At 49.4% G+C, this 19,879-nt stretch overlaps 6 protein-coding genes and 1 non-coding gene across 11 annotated transcripts; 3 read left to right on the forward strand and 4 right to left on the reverse strand.

The window, feature by feature from the left end:
• Window positions 1–3,461: 3,461 nt before the first annotated feature.
• On the reverse strand, window positions 3,462–5,879 carry NCU06079 (hypothetical protein). Its single transcript, XM_954334.2, has 3 exons — window positions 5,614–5,879; window positions 4,650–5,533; window positions 3,462–4,595 (listed from the first exon to the last, which is right to left on the reverse strand). The coding sequence occupies exons 2-3, from the start codon at window positions 4,830–4,832 to the stop codon at window positions 3,609–3,611; spliced, it is 1,170 nt and encodes a 389-aa protein (XP_959427.1). The 5' UTR covers window positions 4,833–5,533; window positions 5,614–5,879; the 3' UTR covers window positions 3,462–3,608.
• Window positions 5,880–6,336: 457 nt separating this feature from the next.
• On the reverse strand, window positions 6,337–7,699 carry NCU06078 (hypothetical protein). The gene has a single exon (XM_954333.2). It carries the CDS (start codon window positions 7,583–7,585, stop codon window positions 6,575–6,577), a length of 1,011 nt encoding a protein of 336 aa, XP_959426.2. The 5' UTR covers window positions 7,586–7,699; the 3' UTR covers window positions 6,337–6,574.
• Window positions 7,700–8,841: 1,142 nt separating this feature from the next.
• Window positions 8,842–9,651, forward strand: NCU14155. The gene is made up of 2 exons (XR_897987.1): window positions 8,842–9,023; window positions 9,091–9,651. It is a non-coding gene; the product is annotated as a ncrg30 (non-coding RNA).
• On the forward strand, window positions 9,471–12,279 carry NCU06077 (membrane transporter). Its single transcript, XM_954332.2, has 2 exons — window positions 9,471–9,572; window positions 9,638–12,279. Exon 2 carries the CDS (start codon window positions 10,230–10,232, stop codon window positions 11,505–11,507), a length of 1,278 nt encoding a protein of 425 aa, XP_959425.2. The 5' UTR covers window positions 9,471–9,572; window positions 9,638–10,229; the 3' UTR covers window positions 11,508–12,279.
• Window positions 12,280–12,516: 237 nt separating this feature from the next.
• On the reverse strand, window positions 12,517–14,787 carry NCU06076. Of its 4 annotated transcripts, none has more exons than XM_011396933.1 (4): window positions 13,765–14,787; window positions 13,494–13,533; window positions 13,354–13,396; window positions 12,517–13,211 (listed from the first exon to the last, which is right to left on the reverse strand). In XM_011396933.1, exons 1-4 carry the CDS (start codon window positions 13,768–13,770, stop codon window positions 13,073–13,075), a joined length of 228 nt encoding a protein of 75 aa, XP_011395235.1. In that variant the 5' UTR covers window positions 13,771–14,787; the 3' UTR covers window positions 12,517–13,072. The 4 variants fall into 4 exon arrangements, with proteins under 4 accessions (XP_011395235.1, XP_011395234.1, XP_011395232.1 ...); XM_011396932.1 differs by having other exon boundaries at window positions 13,705–14,787; XM_011396930.1 differs by having other exon boundaries at window positions 12,567–13,211; window positions 13,494–13,569; window positions 13,765–14,170.
• On the forward strand, window positions 13,823–19,463 carry ace-8 (acetate-8). Of its 2 annotated transcripts, XM_011396928.1 has the most exons (5): window positions 13,823–15,098; window positions 15,544–15,864; window positions 16,026–16,221; window positions 16,289–16,548; window positions 16,609–19,463. In XM_011396928.1, exons 2-5 carry the CDS (start codon window positions 15,645–15,647, stop codon window positions 17,514–17,516), a joined length of 1,584 nt encoding a protein of 527 aa, XP_011395230.1. In that variant the 5' UTR covers window positions 13,823–15,098; window positions 15,544–15,644; the 3' UTR covers window positions 17,517–19,463. The 2 variants fall into 2 exon arrangements, with proteins under 2 accessions (XP_011395230.1, XP_011395231.1); XM_011396929.1 differs by lacking the exon at window positions 13,823–15,098 and having other exon boundaries at window positions 15,448–15,864; window positions 16,609–17,932.
• Window positions 17,909–19,368, reverse strand: NCU06074 (hypothetical protein; the record flags this gene model as incomplete). Its single annotated transcript, XM_954744.2, has 1 exon — window positions 17,909–19,368. Exon 1 carries the CDS (start codon window positions 19,256–19,258, stop codon window positions 17,909–17,911), a length of 1,350 nt encoding a protein of 449 aa, XP_959837.2. The 5' UTR covers window positions 19,259–19,368.
• Window positions 19,464–19,879: the final 416 nt, after the last annotated feature.

A 19,879-nucleotide genomic window follows, 5' to 3' on the forward strand; every position in this document is an offset into this window, starting at 1 on the left:
AAGGAGGATTAGTAGTAAGAGGAGCGTATAGGGGTAAAATTATATAGTATTGTATATTAGGAGTTGGTATAGGTATAGGTATATAGTTTTAGTTATAAGTATAAGAATTATAATAAGGCTATTGAATATTAGATATGCTATATTATAGATAGGAGTATAACCTATTATAGTTTTAATATTAAAAATATAAATAAGTAAATACGTACTATATTACTAAGGAAGGCTATAGTAATTAACCCACTATTTAAATTAGTATAAAATATATTAGGCAATAAGATAGTAGCCGCCTCTAGTACTAGCGATGGTAGTAGTAAATGTAGGGGAGGAGGTAATAAATTATTGGTTAATATTAATATTATTAATAATATTAATAGTAATAATAGTAGTACTAATATAGAGACTATAAATAGTTTATTATAAACTATATTAAGGAAGAACGATTTTAGAAGTTTATATTAATTATACCCTCCTCCCCTATATTTATTATACCCGCTACTATACTAATACTTCCCTTCCTATTTTTAATATCCCTAAATCTAATTACCTTATACTACTAGTAGCTCCATTACTAATTTAGTAATTGCTAGTAATTATAATTATAATATAGCGGGCATTCTCCCCCTACCGGGTAAAGTAGTAACTATTAATTTATATATACTGTTAAAGTATTTTACTACTACGTTCTATAAACATCCGACCGATTATAAGATTTTCGCTATTAGGCGTACTAATACTAACCCTCCTTCTATTTCTATAGTAATTATAGTATTTATTTAACTACTAGTACTATTATTAATTATACTGCTATTGGTAGTAAGTAAGGAGGATAAGGGTAAAGAAATTAGAAATTCCCTAATAGAGGCCGGAGAATTATTTATACTACATCTGTCTATACCTTCGACTCTTAATCTTCGTTCATTATTATTACCCTCTACCCTACTTAATTAGCCGGTTAAAAAAATTATTACTAAATTCTTTAAAGCGTTTTATAAATATTATTGTATTAGATTATTAATTAAAATAGTATTAATATATAGAGCTTTAATTGTTTTAAAGAATAAGTTCTAGAATAAGGAGGCGCCGTCCGATATATTTGTACTTAGAGAGTAGCTAGTAGAATAATTTATAAAGCTAAGGTTTAATTACGACTTCTATATAGTATTTAGGGATAGTATTAAAAATTTCCTTAAAACTAAGTACGTAGTACTAGTAATATAGTTAAATTATAGTAAATATACCTTCTAACCCCTATTGCTATAATTTAATTAATTAGTATATACTTTAAACTTACGATTTAATACTATATTCGAATATAGCGTTACTAGAATTATCGCTTCTATAGTGGGTAATACTACTATTAATAGTCCTAATAAGTAATAATAATATTACGAATCGATTTATAGTGAAAGAGGGGGGTTTTTAGTATTTTAGTATTATTATATAAATAAATACAATTTCTAATACTTCTAATACTTCTAGCATTTTTAGTATTTCTAGTATTTTTAGTATATAATTCAATTTAATATATATAAATCCATCTCTCCCTTTTATACTCTCTACCGCCGCTTAAATACAATACCCGTCTCTCTATATTTAATTAATTCGTTAGTATATAATTCGTTATACTTTTTATTAATATTATTAAATCGATCTATTATTAATTTTACGTTCTTAAAATAGCTATGGATCTATTGTACTTTATACCCTACATCCTATATTAATTATTTAAAAAACGTAGTAAAATTATTATTTAATATCTTATTATTACCTTCGTTATAATATACCCTTTTAAATTAGCGTTTAAAGTCGCTAAAATATACCTCGATAGGGTTAAATTCAGGAGAGTACAGCGGCAAATACTATAATAAAACCCCCTTTTAATTATATATGTATTAGAATTTGGTATAGGGGTGCTAATTAGTATTATTTATTATTAAAATACTATTACAACCGGGAAATAGATTTATTTTAGGGAGTAAGTATTTTACTATCTAATTCTAGACCCCGGCTAAATCCGTTATACTTCTAAATACTAGTATATTAAATAGCCTATTTATTATAATAGTTAGGAAGAAATAATACTACGTATTGCGTACGAACTTATTTAATACTATTGTAATAGCGCCGCGGGGTACCCAACTAATATAACGAGTACTATCCTTTTAATTTATACTAGACTTATCACAAAATATAAATATTTCTATAGTAAATAAAGAGATTTTTAATATCTATTCGGCTACCAATATAGGGGATTATTATAATACCTTTATATAAAATCGCTTCTTCTTCTACTTCTCCTATCGAAAGTACTACCGTACAATTTTAATCGAAATATATACGTTATATTCGTTAATTAGAAAGGTATAAATTTCGTTGAAGTATAAATTAGGTTTTAATATAAGGAGGTTTATAACTTCCTTTATAATATTAATTATAGTTAATAAAGTATAAGGTGTGATATAGTATATACTATACCTCAAGCGCCTATATAGGAAGCTTTCTAGTATTTTAGGAAACTTACGATAGTAAAAATGCCTTACTAATATCCGATAGAATATACTTATATTTCTATGCACTCCTTACACTTATACTAATAGTCTCAATAATATTATTAGAATATTTATTATTTATTAATATTATCGTTATTAATACCTTTTAGCGGGTATTAGGGTAGTGTACTATATCGATAACGGTTTAAAAGACAATGTAAATATTAAAATAGATAACTATACAATGTAGAGTATTAAAATATCGACTTTTTGTACCAGTTTTGGCTAGATTTCGATATTAAATAATTGAGTTGAGTCGTGTAAAGCGATGTCAAATGGCCAGATTTGTCAAATGCGGTGTGTGGTGGTGTGGGCACGCACACACACCTCTTGCCAAGACTGCACAGGCGATTGAGTGTGGGAATAGTAAAGGACCGACCTCATTCCATTTAGTCCCCTTGAAGGTGCCCCACCCAGATTTAGAAGTTCATCCCAATACAAACAGGCACTGACGAAGGACATGAAGCTCATGCGCTCTGTCATAAATTTGAGACAGGTAGCTTTCTCTCCCCTTCCGTAGATGGGTACCCAGAATATGGTGCTTACATCATATGAAAACTCCCATATGTATACGACCCGACGGTGCACCGCCGAGGTTGGATCAGACACTGCTGCCGGCATATGCTTCCGTCTCATACAGACATTGATATGCTACAAGTGCATGCGCAGTCGCGACACCATCAAGGCGTCATAAATTTGGTAGTGTACTATTCTGTTGGTCTACATACCTCTGTCACTGTGGCCGTCATACCTACCTGAAGGATGAAACCGCTCGGTAGCATTCCGATAGGTGGACGAGCAGACTAGTTCCAAGTTCTAGCCTAGAATCGTAGTCCCACTGAGCGGCTACTCTAGTGTACAGGGCTGGACGAAGATCACAAGTGTACGACGGAAAAGTAAACAACATCCAAATGTCAGCTCCAAAATATTTACATGCATTTAGGTGGATCCATATACATATACTACCAATGTTGTCACGAAACCATCCCATCATCTTCGCAATCCCTACATGATATCATCTCCAAACCCCCCTATGGCTATATACACTATCCCACTTGCTTACTGAGAGATATCAGTGCCAGCAAAACCCAAAAGCTCGTTCCACTTCTGCGCAGTAGACGCGTCCTTTGTTCCAAGAGCCTTGATCTGGGCCTTGGCATCCAAGCACGCCGTCTTGGCCGCCTGGTTGGCCTGGCAGACGTTGGTCAGCTGGTCACAGATGCGGTTGGTGATGATGTTGGGGTTGAGCGCCTCCTGCTGGCCCTTGGCGACGAGCGGGTCCTTAGGCAGGAAGGTGAACTCGGTGGCCTTCCGGTTGCCGCGGCCGCCGACGAAACTCATGGTGGGCACGCAAAGACCAAAGTCGGCGCCGGCGAGGGTGGACTTTTGAACACCGTTGCTGCTGTTGTTGTTGCCGGTGTTGGCGTTGTCATTGCCGTTGTTGCTGTTGTCATCGTTATTGTTGCCGTTGTTGTCATTGCCGTTGTTGTCATTGCCGTTGTTATTGTTGTCATCGTTATTATTGCCGTTGTTATCGTTATTGTTGCCATTGTTGTCGTTACCGTTACCGGCATCGGCAGCTTCGGAGGTGGCGGCAGGAGCAGCAGAAGTGACCGCGGAGGTAACAGCACCAGTATTGCCGTTGTTGCTGTTGTTGCCGTTGTTGTTGTTGTTATTGTTGTTATTGTTGTTATTGTTACCAGCAGCAGGCGCGGTGGTAGATCCGCTGGAGCTTTGGGCAGTGAAGTTGGTGAAGCCATTGGCTTTCACGATATCCGCAACACTCAATCCATCGTTGGCGAACGGAGAGGTGAGAGACTTGGCCGAGTTGGCATTCTCAACATCAGCGCCGGTCACAGCCGGGTCAACAAGGGGAACGATGCCTCTCAGCTCTTGGGTGGCCGGCAGAGCTGGATCGGAGCAGATGGAAGGAATGGAGACAGCAAAGGGGTTAAAGTTCTTTTCAGCGGCGACAAGCTTCTTGGCTGCGTCAATGACGGCCTTGTCATTGCCGAGTTCCGAAACAATCCGGTCGGCAAGGGTAAGCTACAAATATCTGTCAGTAAGGAAGAGTATCGTTAAGCTTGTAGATGTACTAACCTTGTCACAGGCGTTGGCACCGGCGAGCAGGACACCGGGAGTGGAGCCTGCGAGGGTGGGAGCAACACCAGGGTTGCCAAAATTGCTCAGAGAGGAGATGATGTTGGCAACAGACTGCTCCTGACCAAAGCGAGCTTCGGCCGTGGCCAAAAGAAGGGCGGCAAGGGCAAGTTTGGAGTACATGATGATCAAGCTTTTTTTGACCTGATGGGTGATAACGCTGGTAGTTTGTTGGATGCAAGAATGCTGAAATATGGAAGAAACGAAGACCGGCCGAGCGGTTTGGAAAGAAGTCAAGTAATTGAGTAGTAGTAGTAAGGTTGAAAGAGTGAGAAGAAACGAAATAGTTGCCAGAACTGTAGACACCGGAGACCCGAAAAAAGAGAATGAAGCTGATGATGAGAAGGGAAGAGAAAGCGGTGATGTTCACGGGAGGACAGTCAAGTTATATAGAAACGATGACGGCAACCGAGCGATCTGGACCCCGTATCAAAGTCCATCTAATGGGTTGCCCCTGATGGATAGCATGCCTCTACACTATAGGACGACAATAGACCAGGTACTGAGGAAAAGAGGTGTTGTTGAGATCGTCTCATCTCTGACGAGGCATTGCTGTCCCTGTGTCAATCGTTTGTGGTTAGGCTAGGGGAATCCCCTGCCCACATATACCATGGGCGGTAAACAAGACCACCATCTCATCAGCCTGGTGAACTCTGGGCCCGTATTGAGATTCACCTGAACCCTGGCAGATCTTGCCGGCAGTCTGGGCTAGAAGCTGGATGGATCTTGTGGGGGATCTTGGGACGCAAGCCATGACGCTCCCATGCTCATGGCAAGGAGGAACACGAGAACCGCAGACGGTTGGGAACATTGCTCACTGCTCACTATAGTACTCACTTCCTTAGCATGTTGAAAGGTAGCATTCAGAGAGTTTCAAGGAGAGGTCTTTCTGGGGAAAACCAGCCTTGAACTTTACCGAGGCTTGATAGTGAGCGGTTGTAAGAGCTGCCGCCCGGGGATAAGTGTAAAGTCGGGCATCCAATGTTCCCGATGATGGGAGTGAGGTTCAGCAGAGCAACCTTCGGCGGCGGTGGTGGTCGATGAAGGTCTGGAGCCTGATCCTGGTGTTTCGTTCTCTTGGCGCACGGACAGAGATGGTCTCAGTCTGTCAACGTGCAGGCATTGAGAATAAGCTTAAACGTTGGCGATCGTCTTGGAAGCCATGAGGCCGCAGGGATGGCGACCGTTGATGGATGTGAGGATGGAGGAGGAGGAGGGGAGTGATGACCCAAGGTTGGATTTTGGTTCGGATGTTTCTCGCTTCGGCGTCAGGGCATGTCCGTCAGGGATCGAGCGGCGCTGTGATAGGTCTACAGACCCCTGAAAGCCCTGTAGGTCACGGTTAGCGCCTCACTAGTGATGACATCAAACCAGGGCACCTCACCATCTGCAGGAGGGGACTGGGGTTGTGAGACGCTCCCGAGACGTCGGCACTGTTTTCTCCCGGACTCCTCCACTCCCCGGGCAACTCTCGCTTGGACTCTTCCTTCTCCCCAGGCAGCCTCCCCGATTTCAGTCTAACCGACAGTCACGACACATGTCACGATACGCTTTGCAAATCTGATTCTCCAATCTGGTCGTGAATCATCGACTGACCCAAGTCGATTGGGGGCATACGGCCCCGGGGAACGGATTCGACGGCGATGAGGACGAGGACGTGGACGTGGACGACGGGATTATGGTATCGTCGGGATACATCAGCATAATGCCACGACCGGCACTATGAAAATGATCCTCATCACTTGGTCTGCCGGTCATCTCGCCACGACAACAGTCCATATCGAACATGATTCATCCACTCCGGCCTTGAACCGGACAGCATCGATGCTACTTCCTTGGAGAGTGTCAGCTGCTTGTTCCTCACATCATCTTAGGAGAGGAGATAGGAGACGAACCAAGTTGTCTCTGATAGCCTGTAAAGCCCTCATAGGGCCTCTCGGCTCACTTCGCACATCATGGTCATCCAGGCTGAAATACGTCCGGCTGTATGAGTGGAAAGTCCGTTTCTTTCTTGGCCCAGTGGCCGACATCTCTGTTTTATCCATCGTCTCTGTCCCTTTCCCCTCCTCAGCCATCGCTTCTTTATTCTTGTCCTCTTTACCACCGTTCCTACCCATCGCCACATCCAACATGTCCAAGCAGTCCGGGTCAACAATAAGCCAAAACTCGTCCAACCTCTCAAACCTTCTCACCACATTAGCCACACACCGCGCACAAAAGGGCGGGTCGGCTTCGGAATAGTGAATCTCAAGATCCCTCCTCCCTTCCCCGTCGCCGTCAGGTCCGTCGGGCCCCGGGCCCCCCGCGACCCCGACATGTGTCCAGTGCACACACTCATGCCTCCACATGGCCTGCAGCTCCTCTGGGCTCAACCCCACTCCTTCGTCGCCGCTGGGGTCGTCGTCCGTCGAAATTCCCCACACGTTCCATCCAGGGCGAAAGTATCTTACCGCGAACCGGCGGGCGCCCGTAAACACAATGTGTTCGAAATCGGCCCACTCCACCGCCGCCATGGTTTCTTTTGGTCCGGTGTCCGCTCCTCCGACGCAGACGAGATCGTCGGTTAGGTCGAGGGTTAAGGGGGTCGTCGACACAGGCGGGCTACCGTGTTTGGGCATGGGCACAAGTGTCTTATGTTCAATCGCCCGGGTGTGTCGGATCACGGCCGAACGGGCGTCATGGCAGGCGAGTGAGAGATTTCGCAAGTTGAGGTCTGCGGATTGGTGTCGGTCCGGAACGAGGTGCATGTCCCAATCTACCCAGCTGGTGTCCGGGAGCTTCTGGAAAAAGTGAAGGCATGGGGAGAGGGCTGCTGCGTGGTCCCAGACTAGGTCTTGGAGTTCTGGAGGGAGACGGACGAACTGAGTGAACGACATTATATTCAGTGGCTGAGTGATCTAGATCCCAAAGAACAAGGAAAGATAAGCTGACCGATCTGCTCGGTTAGTAAATGGCCGAATAAGTACCTCTATGAGTTTGTCCGAATCTTTGACGGCGTTGTTTTCCAAAGGCCATATCCGCTCACCACGTACATGGCCATCCTTTCAAACCGTCGCATCGTACATTACCACGGAGCTTACTGGGATTGCCCAATCATCTTGTGAACGCCACTTGTCCCAAGATAAAGACCCTTTGACGGTCGGACATGATCATCATGATGCAATAAGCTCTCCCTCAGGGTTAGGGTTCATGGGGTTCCTGGAGTCGAAGATGGAAAAGCGCCGTCTCGTCTGCACATCAAACAGAGGTTACTCGGAGTAACTTCGTCTCGACGTTATCAAGCGTTGGAAAGGAGATCCCATGAGGAGCTGATGGCTGTCGCTAAATCGGTGACTTTTACAGCCAAACAAACTCATGTGGTTGCAGTGTTCGCTGCCGTTCTGCGACACCGTGTCGTTGACTGGCTTTGTTGCACTTTCTTCAAGCTCCCAAGCTAACACACACAAGGTACTTACTCTCTATCAACCTCATACATCGATCGAAAGGTTTCTCGAGGTAGGTAGCTCCATCATGTACCACTCGATCTGTATACACACCATGAACCTCTCAAACTGGGATACTTTACTTCCAAATAAACAAACATCGTTTCAAGCATAGAAGCAACAGTCCCATGCTGCACCACCCCGGCATTTCCTTTTGGGAAACACCCTGTCAATAAATCTCAAGTGCCTGTAACACAGTCAGCTGTATCCGGAAGGCATTGGCAAGGCTGGCAAGCCAACGAAGTACTACGGAGTACGGCGTTTTGTCGTTGACGTCTGGTAATTGAGGGGTGCATACACACCAACCGCTTCCCGGGACTGGGAGCCCTTGACTGTATTTCCGTGCACTTCATCAAGACGAAAGAAATACCAAGGGGACCGAGATGACCAGATTTGCTACTCCTAGGTAAGTGAGCATCGCAAATTCTCATCGATATGAGTACGGCGATACCACCCTTCAACATTTATGATTAGTATGCTTTAGCTGTACGCCAAGTTTGGACCAGAATGCTTTTTCCTCTTATCCGGAGATAAGAAGTTACCTCCATCCACAAACTGTGTGAACTGTGAATGTGGGTGTGTGGGACACGTCTCCCTTTCTCATGGTCACTGTGTTCACTGTAAGCTTCCCGTCACATTCATACCACCCTTCGAGCCTCTCGTCTCTCTTCCCGCTCCCGCCAAAGGCGGAAGGTGATAGGATACCGGTAAAGCACATCTTGGCAACGGTCCAATCAGCAACATGGATCAATGTTTACGGGGAGAAAAGGAGGAGCGAAGAAAGCTTGTGTTGTTGGGTCGACGGGTGGCCGGCCTCGTGCATCCGACTAAGGTTGTCAACGCCATCCAACCCTGCCCGTCAGCCACTCAGTCGGTTACTATAGGCTGACAATTTCTAGCCTGCTGACCACTGCTTCCTGCTTCATCATGACATCGACCGACAACGGCTGTCGTGTTGGGGTTTGGTCTCGGGGTCGGCATCATCCCGAAGGGTCGGGTGGGATTGGTTGGATCATTAGAGATGATATTCCCGGATCGACGTCTTGCCGATGCGCTTCCGGGACAGTCATAGAAAAGCGGCTTTGTGCACGCTTTTATGCACGCCATGAGCACAACTACCATCCAGCCTCACAACGCCCGATCTATTTCCCTGCCGCTCTCTTTTGACGCGTCTCCTTTCCGGAAATGCAACCTGAGCGACCTCGCGCTAGGGGAAAAGAGTGACGCTATGGAGGTCTGGACTGCTCACTCTTACCCGCGTGCTACCCCAGAGACCGAGAGCAAGCGTTGCTTTCGTGCTATGCGACCGAGTGACGGACGGAATGGACTCTTTCGGCCCCAAAGAATCACAGTTCCTACAGGGTTCCATTATACTCCTCACGTAGGTACCTTACGAGTTAGCGGCAGATATGGATATGTTTACCCATACATACCTACCTTACCTAGGTACATATGCATCTAGCTTCCTTCTCTCTCCTCAAATTAGCTTCTTATTCTCCTTGCCGAGTTGCCGACTGTGTGTTCCCTTTGCTCTTTGCTTGTTGTGCCTGGCCATTTTTCGTTCTTGCTGTATCTTCCCTCTTTTTCTTCATTGCTCTACACTTTACGAGTGTAGGGCAACACTGCCATCACTGGCAACCTTTACGGTATCTTACAACAAGTAGTGTGGTATCCGACGTCAGGTTATCAATCTTAACCATCAAGGTACGTATGTGTGGAGTTGTTTTATATCCAGTCCAAGTCCCCTGAAAGATCATGGCATGACAGGATCCACTGATTTTCGTGGACAAAACGTGGGGAGAGCCCCGCGGGAAATAAGGTTTGGCCTCCACCCACGATCTACAGATCCTTCCCTGACTGGCATGATCATAACCATGGTTCAAGTCAACGGGGATATCTAAGCATTCAAGAACCATGATCTTACTTCCTTTCCCCAGGAGAAAGACAGAGCACATATCATCTCTCCCATCTTCGGCAGTGACAATGGCTGATAACCGTCTCAAGAAACGGCCCGCACGGCGCTTACTGAGCACCAAAGATGACAAGATCTCAACCACCAGGGCAGGCGGCCCCAATCACCAATGAGCAGGAGCACAATATCAACCGTTCCTCTACATCAGGAGAAGCAGAACGGCTTTCTCTACAAAGACAGAAATCGATAGAACAAGCCATCGACGAGGGTCACGACGCCGACATCCCATCCGACATCGGTTACGTACTTGACGAGCAAGGCGAGAAGCGGCGCAAAGAGGCCATACGCCGCAACTCTCTCGCCCGGGCACGAAGTCATGCCAGCCATACCAGCCATCATCATCACCATGATGATCACGACATAGAAAAGGAGGCGGCAGCCGGCAAAGAAGCTTCCTCCTCCCACGATGATCCGCAGGAAGACTCATCGGGCGCCGTTACTTCCTCCTCGTCGGAAGAGGACGAAGCCAACATCATCTGGTGGTCCGAAAACGACCCCGAAAACCCCTACAACTGGCCCCGCTGGCAAAAAATCCTCAACGTCGGGCTCATCAGCGCGCAAACCTTTATCGCGCCCTTGGCCTCCTCCATCTTTGCCCCCGGTGTCCCCTCGGTGATGAAGGAGTTTCACAACTCCTCTCCGGAACTGGCCTCGTTCGTGGTATCGGTGTACATCCTGGGCTTCGCGGCTGGGCCCTTGGTGATTGCCCCGTTGAGCGAGATCTATGGAAGGCTGGTTGTTTATCATGGCTGCAACGTGTGTTTTATTGCTATGTTGATCGCGTGCGCTGAGGTGCCGAGTCTCAATGCGCTCATCGCGTTCCGGTTTTTGTCGGGCATCTTCGGTAGTTGCCCGGTGACTAATGGCGGGGGCACCATCTCGGACATGATCACGCAGGAGAAGCGGGCGACAGCGATGGCGCTGATGACCATGGGGGTGTTGCTGGGGCCCATCATCGCGCCGATTATTGGGGGCGTCATCAGCGACTCGGACCTAGGCTGGCGCTGGGTGTTTTGGATCCTGACGATCGTGGCGGGCGTGGTGGCGCTGTGCATGGTCGTTTTTGGCAAGGAGTCGTACGCGCCGGTGCTGCTGCAAAGGAGGGTCGACAGGCTGCGCAAGGAGACGGGTAATGACATGTTGAGGAGTAAGCTGGATATCGGATTGAGCCCGAAGGATTACTTCAAGCGCAGCATTGTGAGGCCGCTGAAGATGCTGGTGTTTAGCCCGATCTGCATCATCTTTGCCATCTATATCGCCATCGTCTATGGGTACATGTACCTCATGTTTACCACGATTTCGAGGGTGTTTACCAACCCGGAGACTTATAATTTCGGTATGTAACAGGCAGGCAGGCATGCCTCCCGCGTCATTTGTCGCGATTGCTAATAACGCGTGAACAAAACAGGCACCAGGATCGTCGGCCTGGTCTTCCTTGGCATGGGCGTTGGCTCACTCCTTGGCCTCGTTTTCTTTAGTGTCGCCAGCAACCGCATCATGAAGGCCAAAGCCGGCCCCGACGGCAACGGAACATGCACCCCCGAGGATCGGCTCACGGTGCTCCCCATCGGTGCCATACTCCTACCCGCTGGCTTCTTCATCTATGGCTGGACGGCCCAGTACCATGTCCACTGGATCGTACCGATTTTGAGCCACGTTCTGATCGGGTTCGGCAATATCGTGATATTCATGGCCATCAGCATGGTGAGCTTCTTGCCTGTTTTGGTCGAGGAAAACCCAAGGACGGGACTGATTGATATCTTGATAGGCCTTGATTGATACGTTCACCATCTACGCTGCGTCTGCTCTGGCTGCTAACACAGTAGCGAGAAGTGTCTTTGGAGCTGTCCTCCCCATCTTCGGCTTGCGAATGTACGACACGCTTGGGCTAGGATGGGGAAACAGTCTGCTGGCGTTCATCGCCGTGGCATTGATCCCGGTGCCGTTTTTGCTGATCCGATATGGTGAGTTGCTGCGAACGAGATATGAGATTAAGAACCTCTAGGCGGAGTAGGTAGTTGAGCATAGGGTTGATGGCGACTCGTCGTGATCGTAAACGTGTGTCTTTGGACTACATGTTCAGACGACTGTTTCAGTGTTGATGTTTATATCACAGATATATATGTGCATGATGAAAAAACCTTCAACAATGAAATGGATCTCTCAGTTCCATGTGATTCACCAACAAGGGAAATGACTCGTGGTGCAGATGCCTTGAACCCGGAATCGTTGGAGAGCTCCATTCGCACGGACGTGACTGGCTGGCTGGCTTGGCCAACAGCCCTCGGCTATGATTCCGGAACAAGGGTCGGGAAACCACGGGATCACGAACCGAACTTTGAGCCCTACAGCCAAACAACTTGCGGAGACAACGGACATGCGCAACTTTGGGCCACGAAAACTGCTGCGAGAACCCTTGGAAAGTCCCAGGGCATCAAAGTGCAGTTATTCCTGATTCAAAACCCTATCGAAAAGCACAAAAATGCAAAAGAAACAGGTGTGTATCCCGCGGTCATCAGAACCGCTCCTGAACGCCCAGTCCTCTAAAGATCCATCCCCCTCCCGACCCAGCCCGCCTGGCTACTGGCATCCACTGCCGGATATGAGGAGGCCGATCAGCACTTGAGCCGGCCAAAACTAGCCAAACTCAGAAACACCTTCTCTGCTTCCTCTCTTCGACAAACATAACGACTGGCCATTCTGTCCAAGAGATATATATACGTGGGGTAGAAACCGCCAATGCTCGTGTCATGGCGCCACGATCCCCTCCTCCAGCCGGGAAATAACCGATTCCCAATCAGCACGCCTCCTTGGACAAGAACAATGATTTCGATCCTCACTCTTCAGCTGTGAAGGATGGTATCGCCTTCGATGTACCAAGGCTCGCGACGTTCTCTGCCATCCGCCATTTATCGGGTCCTGTCGAACCAGCCGCTCGAACCAGCAATGGCGACAGACTGGTCCATCACCCATTCGCCGACGCCGAGATACTTGTCAACCCATTTTCCAACCTCCTTGTTTTCGCCAGCGACCTTGTCAGTTTTGAAACTATGATCACCAAGTGTCAGTCTTTTGCTCGAGAATGTCACCCGGAGGTATGGACGGATCGGCGGGTTCGGGTTCGAAACAGGGGGCGAGGCCTCGCAAGGGCGGTGTCCGCAGGGCAGGGAGCGCATCGGAAGCAACTCACGTCAGACCGGTCGATCGCTTCATTCCAGCGAGGAATGCCGAAACTGTCAAACGCAGCGCACATCGAGTCAGTGGGCATCGAAAACAGGCCAAGAATAGGAATGACCATCGATCAATCATCCTTCTGGAAATGGAACTTACGCAGGACAGCGTCAAAGGCATAGTGGCTCAAACGTCCGAGCTTCGACCATAAGCCTAGTGTCAGCAAATCGAGGAGCTGGGAGAAGAGATTCTTAGAACTCCGTTGAACAGCAAGCGACGACGCAGCAGCAGCGGGCGAGTGCGAAGGCAAGACAATGGAGAACAATGACAAGATCGGAAAATCCGGAGAAGGGGCCGGGGTTCTCTGTACATTCGGACGCAGAATGAAGAACAGCAACGCTAACGACGCAAGAAACTTCGGGGTACCCACCACCATCTTGAGGAGTGGCTTTGTTGGATGCGACAGGAAAAAAAGAGGATCGAGAAGGGAGGAGACGGGATGCGATGCGATGCGATGCGATGCGATGCGATGCGATATGCGATATGCGATGCGACGATCGGTTCGGAATTCGGCGCCGTCGGGTTAGGGGGTCGATGTCGATGGTGGTGGTGGTGGTGATGGTGATGATGATGATATTCCCGGGGCGGGAGCGGTGTTGCAGGTCAGGAAGGTGTTTCGGGAGGTGCTGTGGGGAGTGAACTTGAGTGCCTGCAGCAAGGCGTCGGGCGATGCGGTGGGCAACGTAACGGCGCGATCACAGGGAGGCGGGAAAGCGGCCTTTGAGGTACCTCTAGTGTCGCGGGTAGGAGCCGGGGCACTGCGGTCAAGGATTGTGAGTGTGGAGCGGAACTGGAAGGCTGGAAGGAGAAGAAGGGATTGTCAGGAGACAGGGTCCAGGGAGTTGGGTTCTCGAGGGATCATCTTGGCACGATCACGTGTTGACTAACGTGACTTCTCTTGGCTGTCTGCAAGATGGCCCCACGGCAGTGGAGCCCAATGGAGCGATGATCGGGCAATGGCCGGTGCCCCCTGCCAGTCCGGCCGAATTTAGGGTTGGCTTGACCATTCCCTTTTGGGGGAAAGCGGGGCTTGGTCAGCGACCTCAGGTGGGGGGTGAGGGGCAGGGGCAGGCATAAGCTACGCGGCACCGGGCGGCCAGTGGCGGCTTGGAGAGTGTTTTCGGTGGGCTCTGGTGGGATGTCCTCCACTGCGGCGGCGGAACTATGGCGGGATGACAAGGTTGCAGCTCCCAGAGCAATGCTGCCTCCGCGAAGACGCCGACACGGGGGCGTCAAGAGCGGATGCGAAGAGGGGATCCCCAACCTTCTGTCGATGGACGTTTCGAGGGCCGCACTGCCGCTTCTGCCTTGAGGTTGAGTGGGAAGGACAGGAGTCGCCGAGAGCCAGACGGATACCAAAGTGACCAAACGAGGGGAAGGAAGGAGACCAGTGGTGCAGGCGTGGTGTGCTAGTGGTGCGACTGGTGCCAGGCGTTTCTCTTATCAGTTTTTATCGCGCAATAGCCCGTCAAAGATTGGTTCGAGCCTGGGCGAAACGACAAAGCAGAAAAAAAAAGATCCAGGTCCATTTCCCCTCCGCGGTCTCGGTGTTGATTTTCTGATTTCTATCCTCTCTCTTCCTCTCCCTCTCCCCAAACTTTTCCCTCAACAATTCCCCCCCTCCTTCGTTCACCCCAAGCTACAGCTTCAGATTTCGTCTTGAGATCTGAACAACCGAATCATCAGCTTCGGTTCCATTTTCAGGTACGTTTGACAGAAATGACAGCGATCCCCCAATCGCCTCCATTCATTCCAATTGAATTGAAAAAGTGGAAGTGCCACAAAAGCCCATGGGGAGGCGGGTCACTCTGATTCGCATCTCCTTGCTTCGTACGGGGTTCCATGTTGTGTCATCATCATTTGTCTCCCCGTCTCAGAGGAGTTTGGACTTCCAGCATGCGAGAGGCGCGGGGTAATTTGAGCTGGGACGGAAGCCTCCCCCCCCCCCCCCCCATCTCCCCCCTCTCCCTAACTTGGAATCAAATCATAAAAAGATTCAGAAAATTCCTTTCCTCCAGGAACATCTTTACCAGCCACCCTCGCATCTGTACCAGCACTGCGCTCTGTGTCTTGCAATTGTCATTCCTGCGCATTGCGCTTGCCCAGGTTGAAACTTTATTTACTGACGCTGAAGCTGTCGATCTTGCAGATTTCCCCATACCTCAAAGATTCGCGTCAACCCCGCGCGCTTCAATCTACACCTCGATAACACCTCCCATTCCCCTCCAACACCACACATAAACCTTCACAATGGCCGCTACTGCGCTTGACCATCTCAGCCTCGGCGGCAAGATTCAGTGGCTCGCTCAGCTTAACACTGAGTTCCAGCCCGCTCGCGAGTTCCGTCGCACTTCCATCATCTGCACCATTGGTCCCAAGACCAACTCGGTCGAGGCCATCAACAAGCTCCGCGATGCTGGTCTCAACGTCGTTCGCATGAACTTCTCCCACGGAAGCTACGAGTATCACCGTACGTATTCTCCCCTCTGACATTTGGTGGTGCCTTTGAAAACCCACCGATGGTGCAAGGTCCGCCAAGCTGCTGCGCGCTTAGCTTTCCAGGACCATTAGCGCCTCGCTTTGCCAAAATCCTCCTGCACAGCTTACCCGCTAACACTGAGCCACCTGCAGAGTCCGTCATTGACAATGCTCGCCAGGCTGAGAAGGTTCATCCCGGCCGCCCTATTGCCATTGCCCTTGACACCAAGGGCCCTGAGATCCGTACCGGCAACACCAAGAACGATGAGGATATTCCCATCTCCGCCGGTACCATCCTTAACATCACCACTGATGAAAAGTACAAGGATGAGTGCACTATCGAGCACATGTAAGTTTGAATCGATCTGCTTCTGGGTATGCGCCAGTGGGGCCGATCATTGCTGACATCGTTGCAGGTACGTCGACTATGTCAACATCACCAAGGTCATTGCTCCTGGCCGTATCATCTACGTCGACGATGGTGTCCTCGCTTTCGAGGTCCTCGAGATTGTCGATGACAAGACCATCAAGGTTAAGGCCCGCAACAACGGCTACATCTCCTCCCGCAAGGGTGTCAACCTTCCCAACACCGATGTCGATCTCCCTGCTCTTTCCGAGAAGGATAAGGCCGATCTCAGGTTCGGTGTCAAGAACAAGGTCGACATGGTCTTTGCTTGTGAGTTCACCCTAGGAAGACCTTGGATACGTGGAACAAGTTGCTGACAGATGATAATAGCTTTTATCCGTCGCGGCCAGGACATCAAGGACATTCGTGAGGTCCTTGGCGAGGATGGCAAGCAGATCCAGATCATTGCCAAGATCGAGAACAGGCAGGGTCTCAACAACTTTGCTGAGATTCTCGCCGAGACCGATGGTGTCATGGTTGCCCGTGGTGACTTGGGTATTGAGATCCCCGCCGCCGAGGTGTTCGCTGCCCAGAAGAAGATCATCGCCATGTGCAACATTGCCGGCAAGCCCGTCATCTGCGCTACCCAGATGCTCGAGTCCATGATCAAGAACCCCAGACCCACCAGAGCCGAGATCAGCGATGTCGGTAACGCTGTTACCGATGGTGCTGACTGCGTCATGCTTTCTGGTGAGACCGCCAAGGGTGCTTACCCCACCGAGGCCGTCCGTGAGATGAGCGAGGCCGTTCTTAAGGCCGAGAACACCATCCCCTACGTCAGCCACTTCGAGGAGCTTTGCAGCTTGGCCAAGCGCCCCGTCTCCATTGTCGAGTCCTGCGCCATGGCCTCTGTCCGCGCCTCCCTTGACCTTAACGCCGCTGCCATTCTTGTTCTCTCCACCTCCGGCGAGTCCGCTCGTCTCATCTCCAAGTACCGCCCTGTGTGCCCCATCATCATGATCACCAGGAACGACTCTGCTTCGAGGTACGCCCACCTTTACCGTGGCGTCTACCCCTTCCTTTTCCCCGAGTCCAAGCCCGACTTTAGCAAGGTCAACTGGCAGGAGGATGTTGATCGTCGCATCAAGTGGGGTCTCAGCCACGGTATTGGCCTCAAGGTCCTCAACGAGGGCGAAACCGTTGTCGTTGTTCAGGGCTGGAAGGGTGGTATGGGTAACACCAACACCTTCCGTATCGTTAAGGCCGATGTCAACCACCTCGGTCTTGGCCAGCCTTAAATGGCACAGGAAAAGGGGCAAGAGTCTGAAAATTAGATGAGTTGGCTTAATCACTGGTTATTTTCGTGTCATGATTATGATGGTTACAAGGCCTCGGTAAAGGCTATTGGTGTTAGGTTTTGCGGAGAAATTGCTTTTCAGGTGGACACATTCTTAGGTCCATTCAATAGACTTCCTATGCACGATCAGTTTCGTGTCCTCATCCCTTGTCTCAGTCTTGCGTTTGTGGTTGTGTGCGTTGACGTATCACAGGATCACAGGGGTTGTTACCCAAACCATTCAAATTATCATACTCTAACTTAAATTAACATGAACGACACCTGTCGGTCAGCACAAAAGATGGACGGATGCCCCGTCACCACTGCTCCCACTTACACACGGCGCCTTCATAGTCATCTCCTAAACTTCTTGGCCGAACCAAACCTAGCATAACTACTACAAGCGTAATCGGATTCCGTATCCGATGACAAGTCTCTATCCTCCTCGTCCTCGTCCCCGTCCACATCCGACGATCCTGCCGAGCTCACACTGGCCACCATGACCGATTCATCCACGACCTTCCCCGTGTCCCTCGACACATGGGCCGGCTTAAACTGGAACATGGTAGTCCCATTACCGCCAAATAACCCGGCCGCAACGGGAAGCTCCAAGCGGAAGACGGTGGCGTGGTAGGAATAGAAGGCCTGCTGGATGGACTCCTCGAATTGTAGACCGGGGACAGATTCAAGGTAGTTCCGGAACTGGTCAATAGCCAGGACGAGTGGATCACTGGAAGGAAGGTTACGAGACGGGAAGCGTCCGGGACGCTCGATGACGTATTCCCGCGCGTCGAGTATGAGGGCCGTGAGAGAGTGCAGGGCTAAGCAAGCTTTATGGAGAGCTTCACTGGTGGATGAGGATGAGAGGCCGGGACTGGTGTTTAAGGTCGTGAGGGGCTTGTATCCGGGACCCGGGGAAGTCCCGGAGGGGAAGAAATGCACTTCTTCGGGATTGGGACGAGACATGGAGCAGAGATACGGGACCGTGGCTTCACGGCCTCGAGCTCGGGTCATGGGAGGGTTGGTACGAAGATAGCCGGTCCAACTCTTGGGTACCTTCCATTTGGTAGTACCGACGTTGTTAGGCTTGCCCTGTCCATGTCCATGCCCCTGAGGGACGTCGACATGGAACCAGGCCCCTGAGTACTTGGGGTTGGTGACTACCTTCTCCCAAAAGGGGGAAAGGTATCCGGCACCCGCCTTGTCAGTGTCGTTCCCGATGAGCTGCATCTCGGCGAGGTCCAGCTCACTGGCAACATCGTGGAGCGCGTTGAAGAGGGTCGTTAGACCGCTTTCGACGACGAGGTTCAGGTGGCTACTTGGAGGAGGCTCGGCACGGTTACCAACATGTTGGTTGTAGCCGTAGCCGTAGGGTTCCATGCCGCCGCTGCTTTTGAACAGAGCGTTGATGATGCAGTCGGCGTGCTCAGGCTCAATGGCGAGGTAGTTCTCGTGGTTGATGCCATCTGGGTGGACGAGGTGGAACATGGAGTAGTCGTAACCGTGGTGGGGGAGGAGGCTTTTGAGGAGGTCGTTGTGAGCGAAGGGGTGGGATGGGACTGGCGCTGGCGCTGGAACGTTGTAAAAAGTGTTGAAGCTTTGGATGGGAACTAATTGGTGGTTACTATCGTCTTTAGTGGTCTTGGTGGCCATTTTGGGTCCGGCTTTGCCAGTGTTGCGAGCGTTCTGTTTGCGAAGGGGCATAGTTGGTGAAATCGAGTTGTTGGCTTTCGGCTGTTAAAGTGCTGAGGGGTGGATGTATGCTTTTGAAGTTTTAGCGTGTATTGTCTATTCAAAGCATGTTGGATGACTGGAAAGCAAGCCGTTATATAGTTCCCTAAAGGCGATGAGGCTCTATACCTACTGTCAACCTAAGAATCCAAGATAAGGATGTTTGAGCCCCGTAAACAATGCACTTGTGATATGTAACATGTCACGGCGCGGACAGAATCGATGGGCTTTGAACCATCTCGTTGTCATTCAATGCCTTTGAATAGAGTTGTAGATGTATCACGGCGGGAGTTGCTCTCAGCCAAAGAAACTCTCTCTGAACTGAAGCCATAGTCTTGCTATGAAACCCTTGAATGAGGTTTTGATCATGGTGTTTTCAGACCAGCGGACTGGACTGCTAGCGGACAGAGATGAATGGATGGTGAAGGAAACCCAGGCGGTGCTTTGACACAAACACAAAGAAACACTGGTTCAAGTAGCCATATTAGGATACCGAATTCTCTACGTATCAGTCAGTCGCCGCTCGTGAGATATGAAGAATGTCTTCGAATGGACTGGGACAGAGTCGAACGGAGCTTCAAGAGTGCGCGAAGA

The sequence above is a fragment of the Neurospora crassa genome, linkage group VII, assembly GCF_000182925.2.
Source record: "Neurospora crassa OR74A linkage group VII, whole genome shotgun sequence".
Classification (NCBI taxonomy): domain Eukaryota; kingdom Fungi; phylum Ascomycota; class Sordariomycetes; order Sordariales; family Sordariaceae; genus Neurospora; species Neurospora crassa.